At 33.3% G+C, this 8,519-nt stretch overlaps 1 protein-coding gene across 1 annotated transcript; it reads left to right on the top strand.

Annotated features, from left to right (window-relative positions):
• Positions 1-1,458: 1,458 nt before the first annotated feature.
• myl9b (myosin, light chain 9b, regulatory) lies at positions 1,459-8,393 on the top strand. The gene is made up of 4 exons (XM_051112045.1): positions 1,459-1,616; positions 6,207-6,408; positions 6,498-6,659; positions 7,570-8,393. Exons 2-4 carry the CDS (start codon positions 6,225-6,227, stop codon positions 7,743-7,745), a joined length of 522 nt encoding a protein of 173 aa, XP_050968002.1. The 5' UTR covers positions 1,459-1,616; positions 6,207-6,224; the 3' UTR covers positions 7,746-8,393.
• The last annotated feature ends 126 nt before the right edge of the window (positions 8,394-8,519 follow it).

Below are 8,519 nucleotides of genomic sequence, written 5' to 3' on the forward strand. Positions count from 1 at the left end.
AGTGTTTATTTAGTGTTTATGTCCTGTTGAGTTTTTTTCAGCATTTATTTTTGTTTATATAACGTATGCTTTATAATGATTATAAGTAAGATTTCTAAATCAATAAAGAACACAAAATTCAACATGCACTAAATAATCAATCTTTTTTAAAGAACCCATATTCAATGAATGCCAATGAATGCCTCACCTAAATTACATCCAGCCCATTTTTTATTTACTAGTCCATATAGCAGCTACATTGTTTATGTTATATTTAAATATAAATATATAGATATATTTTTAAATATATAAAATACTACTCTGTCACATCTGCATAAAATTTGTTGACCTGTATATTGTTTTGGAATAACATGCTAGCAATTACTTTTAATTTTAATTAATTTGGCAAAAAAAAAAAAAAAAAAAAAAAAAAAAAAAACTTGACATGCATGGATGTCCATTGCATCGATTAAGTATTTATCACTGTGAATGTTATGTGGATTCTAGCATGTGTAATTCTACCATTAAATAAAAAATAAAATAAATAAACTAAAACAACAAAATTGTGCTTATTCTCAGTTCTCATAGATTTTAGTTTTTAGACACTGTGTAAAGTGACACTTTGGTAACAGTAGACAACTGTAGCTTTAATAATGGAAATAATAGGCCTGTTCCAAGAACAGTAATATAATAACTTTCATAACAATAATAATAACTCTCTCTCTTGTCTGGTTTCTGGCTCATGTCACACTTAATGGCCATGGAAGACATTAACTAAAGTGCTGTCGTGCACAAAAGTGAGAGTTATTTAATATCAACAGAGTTATCTAATAACGTGAGCAGGAACAGATCTCTGTTATGACAATTAATGTTTCAGTAGTAAGAAGAATCATTGTTTATTCAAGATGAGCCAAGGGGTTTTTAAACTATAGGATTAGGGGGAAATTGTGTCAAAAAAAAAAAAAAAATAATAATAATAATTTATTTATTTATTTATTTATTTTTAATAAATAGATACAATTCTGATAATACTTAGGGGAAAAAAAATTTAATGTAATTCAACAGAATCGAAATATTTTCACAAAAATATTTTAAACGGTTATAGTATACTTATTTAAATAAAATAAACTATATACTGGGTCTTTACACATGAAACACATATAGCTTAAATGTTAGGATGGGGTCCCTCGCATCATATTTGGGCTTCTGTGAAATATAAATAATTGAAAACCCCTGTACTAAAACATGAGGAAACTCTTCTGTGGTTTTGTGGAATGAACAGAAGCGCATCCATCCATCGCTCACACACACACACAGGCCAGTTTTCTCTAAATAAGGCAGCTTATCTCTTTTCCTGTCATTTCATGTTGATTCCTCTGGGTATCTCGCTCTCTGTGTGTCGTACACAGACACAGGCTGAACATTCCTTGCCCTTATATGGCTAAATCCCTGCTGTGGGCCGGCTCTGTTTGGGAGACCGAATGCCTCTGATTGGCCAAGAGTAAAATGGGAGGGGCGCATTACTCAAGCTGATGCTCTGGAGAAACTTTTGTGTCCCGAAAGTATAACAGACAGTCTCACTTTCCAGCACAAAGACACAGTCCAGTGGACAGCACAATCCATCAGCTGCAGCAGAGGTGAGTTGTGCTTTGGTTTTATGTCCTATGAAGTCATATAAAGACTTTCCACAGAAGCTTTGTATGAATTTGGGACAGTGGGGAAAGATCTGGATGGAGATGATGACGTATGTTGGAGTTATGGAGCTAAAACTGATCCAGGATCATCGCTCATACTGCTGAGCAAAGGATCTGGTGGACATTTTGGCTTTGTTAATGTATTTCTGTTATAGGAGTTAGGGTTACAACTTGTTTTTTTGCACGTAGCCTGGCTGTAAAGTGCTTCATCTGGAAAAGAGTGTTTGGCCTTTTTGTGTGCCGTTGAGGTCATAAGTCAGAGGTGAGGCTCATGACGTAAACATTGGCCGGAGAACACATCCTGAAACAGCAGAAGCAACTCATTAACAGAAATCAAGAAAGCAACTACAGGGATAGAATGACTTTGTTTTAGATTTTATATAGTCTTCATTCAGATGAGATGAAACTTTACTGTTGTTCATCAGTACTTAAGTTTTAGTGGAGCAAAATCACTGGATAGTTTGTTAGTGTCTCTCTTAAAAGAGTCACTGAGTAATTCTGAGTGTTTGCCAAACCAATTTTAGAGACAACAAACAAATGTGGGAGATCTGACAGTGTTTGGTCACTTATGGATGTTCCTAAGAGCTAAAGTTCTAGTACATTAGGATGTTCATTTTTATATTTTGCCATCTTTTGAAATGTTGATTTGTGTCATTTAAAAAGGATGGATGTTTTAGAGAAACACAAACCATCTAAAACCACGGAATTCATCAAATCCATAGATAATATTACTAATGATGTCTGTGCTCCTGTTTTACCTCCATAATGATGTCATTTCCTTTAAACAAGAACAGGAAAACAGGATAGAAAGTAACATTGGGGACACAGAAAAACAAACATGTATCAACGAATGAAATTTAAACCCAAGTGTAACCCAATTTGTCCATTTAAAACACGAGAGTATTGTTTTATTTTTAACAAAAATGCATTAAAACAGTATTTTTAACCCAATGTATCCAAATAAAACCCATAAATATTGTCATTTCCATAGACGTTTATATATCTAAGTTACTTTTTTCCCCATTTATTGATTGACAAGTCTCCTGTTGGGAAATTGGGACTAAACATGATGTTACTGTATTCTAGACTAAATGTGAACATGCATTAATTCATCTCACTCAGTATTACACAAAATGAATAAAAACAGTGAAATGCAAACTCGGAATATGACGCAACCCTGCAATAATTAAATATGTTAAATAAAACAAATATCCTTTATGTATTTATTCCCTTTTTATTAACCAGTGTCTTTGCTGCTGACCTTCAATGATGCAATTCAACCATACTAATAAGGAAAAATTAGTTTAGATAAACTAACATTTGTGCTTCGTTTTTTTTATAGCTGAAGAGTGATCTCCTACATAAATGTACTTTTCTTTCAGCCTGAGGTGAATTCATTTCTCTTTTGGTGTAAAAGAGCTTTTACATTAGAATTGCTATATATTAACAACAAAGAAGATCATAATTAGTTACTTTTTCATAGAGTAATGCAAAATTGTAATGCATTACTTTTAAAAGTAACTTTCCCCAACACTGTTTATATTTTAACCTAATATTTAACCCAAAGTTTAACCCAATGTATCAAATCATAATCCAAGAATGTTGTTCTATTGATATCTAATATATTGCAACATACACAAATGAGGGCATGGAAACATTCTGCAGGATGACGGCGTCTGATGTCCTTTGGGCAGTCTGTCCGTCTGTTTCTAAATTCCTGCATTTAATCCTGTGGTGGAGCTGGACATTGTGATCTGGTGATGTGGTCAAACACACACACACATGCACTGCCTGAAAATAAGCAGTTGGTTAATCACTAACATAAATACTGGTCCTACCTCATGCTCATGAAACACATAGGACAGGAATAAGAATGTCAGAGAATTTAAAACACAGCATACTCTCATTTTACTCCGCAATACAGAAGCAATTATTGGAGATTCATTAGACTTTAGACTTTAGTGCTGCTTACAGATAGGTGTCTTCAACTGTAAGATTAACTGAGCAGGACGTTTGCATACGGACCAGGGCGGCTATAGAAGGAATAAACGGATCATTCCACACATTTGCTTACTTTATTGAGCAGATATTGAGAAAATATGAATACAGAGCAATAAAAACACAGATATGAAAATGAGTGTTAGCTGAGTGTGGTCATCCAGATAGACTGAATAACATTAATTACACATTCATAATGGATGATGTATTCATCAATGTTTAATGCGTTTCGAAACAGATGGTTATGAAATGTGTTGACTCAGAAACAGAACCATCTGTAACATCATCTCTAAAGCTCGTGGCTTTAGTGAATCTTCTCTGTTTACAGTTATAAAAGGTTTTTCTAGATCAAAGTTGGCTAATATCTTTCAGTTACAACCACTTTGGAGTTAATGGTAAAGTAAACTAAATTCTTGGTCTAAAGGTACATCTTAAAGTGACTTTCGGTCTGTCTATAAATTCTCGTATTAAACACTTCAATACAGTCCTGCTCTGAGTTTGACTGTCTAAAAGTGCCTGTGTGAGTTTCTCTGAACTTATCTTGTGTGAACGTACTGTAATTCTGTACATTTAGACTCGTGTTATTAAACCTTCATATTTTGAAGGTTTTGTTTTTATATTTTGTTATATTTTAATTTTTCATGTTATACTTTTGTTACATAATCTATATAATTGTTGGGTCCCACTTTCTATTAAGTGGCCTTAACTACTAAGTACTTATGTTGAAATTAATCATTTGACATAATGCACTTATTGTGCACATACATGTATTTACACTGTACTTAGATTTTAAAAATACCTGCATGTAATTACATCTGTAATTAATTTCTGTAATTACATTTATAATTACACTGTTGACCCATTCCTTTACACCTTAACCCACCTTTAAACCTACCCATATCACCAAACCTCTCCCTAACCGTACCCATATCCCACCTCAATAGCAGCAAAAGTGTTTTGCAATACAATATGACCACATTAAGTACATTGTACTTATTTTTTTATGCAAGTACATAGTAGTTAAGGCCAGTTAATAGAAAGTGGGACTGTTTGTTATATGTTTACTTGTTTTTGTCCGTTTGTGTTTTTTATTATTGTTTAGTAACAAAGTTTTTTTTAATGGTTTTAGTAGTTTAAGTTTCAGTTATAATAACTGGCCATGTTTACACTGAATTTTTTTAAAACTGTAATTCACACTGAAATCCTGGGTGTGAAAAGACCTACAAGTTGTAGTTTGATTTAATATAAAAGCATTTTCACAGATGAATAATGCAGACTCCACACAACTTTAACGGCTGGTTGGACAGTCATATATCATTCACACACTTTCCTGTGATGACAATCGTAGGCTGACGCCCAAATAGAGTCATTTAGACAGAAGCACAGAAACACAAAGACAGTAAGATGATAACGACATCTATGACTGTTTGATGACTGTATATTTTATAAATGTTGCTGATGGTTTTAATATACTCAACCCAGTTTTGTGGTTAAAGCATTACAAATAATTTGAGTTACATAATCAAATTACTTTTCTTAAGTAACTTGTAAAGTAATCCATTACTTTTTAAATTTACACTGAAATATTTGAGTTACATTTTCGAATAAGTAATGCCATGTTTTCCCATTTATACTCTGACAGCTCTCCTGTTTCTATGTTGAGAGGCTTATTCATTTCACTTTTGGTGTGAAAAGGCCTTTACAAGTTGCCAAAAATATATTTAATATTTTTAATAATATATTTAATATATTAATAATAATAATAATAATATATTTAATATATTATAATATTTGGGTTTTTGTTATTAAAAAACAAATAATCAAACCCAGCAAAAGTAATGTAATGCATAACTTTCCATAAAAATAAATAAGTAACACAATTAGTTACTTTTTCATGGAGTAATGCAATATTATAATTCATTACTTTATAAAGTGAATGTCTCCAAATGGCTAATTACACCAACAAAACAACACGCAAGGCAATAAAACTACAGAAAAAGAACCAAAACTAAATATGCTCTGCATGACAAGAAGATAAAATGTTTGAGCATTTATACACATTAACTTGCATCATTAGCTGAGGAATCTTACAGTTGAACAGATGTGTGAGAATGTGACTGTGCTCGAGTCATTTATAAAGAGCTAGTCATCTTACATGTAGATTTCATTTTTTTTTTATGTTTTAACGCAACAAAGCTGTTCGGCTTGTTGACGTTTAATGACCCCCACAACCTCTGCAGTCACATTGAGCCACTTGTTATCAATCACCTTTTACAAGACAAGGAAAAGCCTTAAAAAATCACCAGGGTGTATTACTGATGGATTTTATGTTGTAGAACAAAACATGAAAATATTTTGAGCTTGTGTTAAACACAGATCTTATTTCAGGCATTCAACCAAACACCCACACCAAAAAATGTGAACTTGTTTCCAGGTTTTGGCCCACAAAAATACACCAACTCCAACCCAGCATGGAGACTTTTCTACTCTGGACCCTGTAATTTCATAAACATTAATGACATCTGCTCTTTTCAGACCTGAAACACCGCCAACATGTCCAGCAAGCGAGCCAAGGGAAAGACCACTAAGAAGAGGCCACAGAGAGCCACTTCAAATGTGTTTGCCATGTTTGACCAGTCACAGATTCAGGAGTTCAAGGAGGCTTTCAACATGATCGACCAGAACCGAGACGGATTCATCGATAAAGAGGATCTCCATGACATGCTGGCCTCTTTGGGTGAGTCTGACGGAGAGGAACTGACATAATAATAGAATTCTGTATCAAATACTGACCTTTCCTTCCATGTGTGTGGTACCTGTGCTCAGGTAAGAACCCGTCTGATGATTACCTGGAGGGGATGATGAGTGAAGCTCCAGGGCCCATCAACTTCACCATGTTCCTCACCATGTTTGGAGAACGGCTCAACGGAACCGACCCGGAGGACGTCATCAGGAACGCTTTCGCCTGCTTCGATGAGGAAGGATCCGGTAAAACAAACACTGCTTTAATATCAAGAGTTTGAGCATCATAAAGAGTCACATACAGTATGGAGGCCCAATCTTGCAAAAATTGAAATAAATAATAACAGCAAAATAAATAATACAATATATGACTTGATAAAACAAACACTTTTTTTTTTTTTATTAATTTAGTCCTGAATTTGGTTTTGTATTACTTCTTCCCTTCGTTATTTTCTGTATTTACTTTTAACTTTATTTTTATTCTTTATTTATTTTAGTATTTATTTATGTGTTCATTTGTTCTTTTTTATATTCTTACATGCATTTATTTCCATATTTACTTATGCATTTATTTATTTTAATTTTATTTACTGAATTTTATTTCTTCAGTTTTGGTTCTGCATATTATATGACAAATATAGAAACAAGTACATGTGGGAATAAATAAACAAAATATAAATTAACACTTAAATCTACAAAAAATAAAATTAAAATAAAGTTAATATAACAAAATGCTGAATAAATAATAGATAAAAGAAAAAACATTTTTAAAAATCTAAATTCAACAAATTCAGTTTATTTGCAAAAACAGATAACTCCCTTTTTTAGTCTTTCAAAATGCATGTTTTTTATTGTGTTAATTAGCAGCATTTTTTAGTTATTTTGTACCTAATCAAAATAACCCAAATGCAGTTTGATTGAGATTAATTGGAATGCACAATGAAAACATGATTTCTGAAAACTGTTAAAAACTGAGTTATCTGTATTTGTAAATAAACTCTTCAAATATGGTACTGGTTTCTCAAAACGCAGATGCACACTAAACGAACACCAGCAAATGCCTCAATATTCAGAGGTAGTTCACATCTCAGACCTCCTTGATCTATTTGTTAAACAAAAACCGCTGTAGCTGTATACTTTATTCTCATCGGCACAGGTTTCATTCATGAAGACCACCTGCGAGAGCTGCTGACCACCATGGGAGATCGTTTCACAGATGAAGAGGTGGACGAGCTCTTCAGAGAGGCTCCCATTGACAAAAAGGGCAACTTCAACTACGGCGAATTCACCCGAATTCTCAAACACGGAGCCAAAGACAAAGACGACATGTAGACGATCAGAGAGCACCAGCCGCAGCTGCACATTAGCTTCTATAAATGAAGAAAAACAGCATTTCATGTCAAATATTTGATCTATAAAAGAAGTATTTTTCTCTAAATACATTTTATAAGACCAGATTACACTGCTAACAATCTGTGCAATGTTTATTGTGTGTTTTTATAGGGGTGTGTAGTATGTTTAGAAGGTTAAAGTAATGTACTCTTCAGCTACGGCTGGACGTCTTGAGCTCTCTCAATCTGTGCAACTCAGAAATGAAACGATTACATTGGAAATGCCATAACCTTGTAGAAAAGTCACTTTTACATGTGCATTTATAAGAATTATCAGTATCTTTCTCTCACTGAGCGATATTATCAGATATCAAAAACATCTGAAGTCATAAGAAGTCTTTAACGGAAGTAAAACTATTTCTGAAGCTCATCTCCATTTTTCAAGCTGCACACGCGCCTGAAAACTCTTTGAAGCAAACTTTGGGATATTGTGATTTTTCAGTGGTACTGCAACTTGTATTTTCCATCAAACCCTGTGAACATCTGGCTTATACAACATGTATTTACATGCGGCAGCTCTCAGACACGAAGTCATCAATCATATGAATGTGACGCATTTTATACTGAAATAAAGACAGTCTCAAGTGAATTCTCAAAATCATTTCTGTGCATGCTGAAATCAACAGTGCTCATTTCTGGGCATTTTGCTCCTAATGGGTGAAAATCTGTAAAATAAAGCATTTCTATTACTCAACATTACTACAAATATACGAAA

This window comes from Labeo rohita, chromosome 6 (genome assembly GCF_022985175.1).
Source record: "Labeo rohita strain BAU-BD-2019 chromosome 6, IGBB_LRoh.1.0, whole genome shotgun sequence".
Lineage (NCBI taxonomy): Eukaryota > Metazoa > Chordata > Actinopteri > Cypriniformes > Cyprinidae > Labeo > Labeo rohita.

Excerpts from the sequence above, each read along its gene's own strand:
- myl9b (XM_051112045.1), top strand. The coding sequence starts at position 6,225 with ATGTCCAGCAAGCGAGCCAAGGGAAAGACCACTAAGAAGAGGCCACAG. Across the intron at positions 6,409-6,497 it reads TGACATGCTGGCCTCTTTGG|GTAAGAACCCGTCTGATGAT; the intron begins GTGAGTCTGACG and ends ACCTGTGCTCAG. Across the intron at positions 6,660-7,569 it reads CTTCGATGAGGAAGGATCCG|GTTTCATTCATGAAGACCAC; the intron begins GTAAAACAAACA and ends TCATCGGCACAG.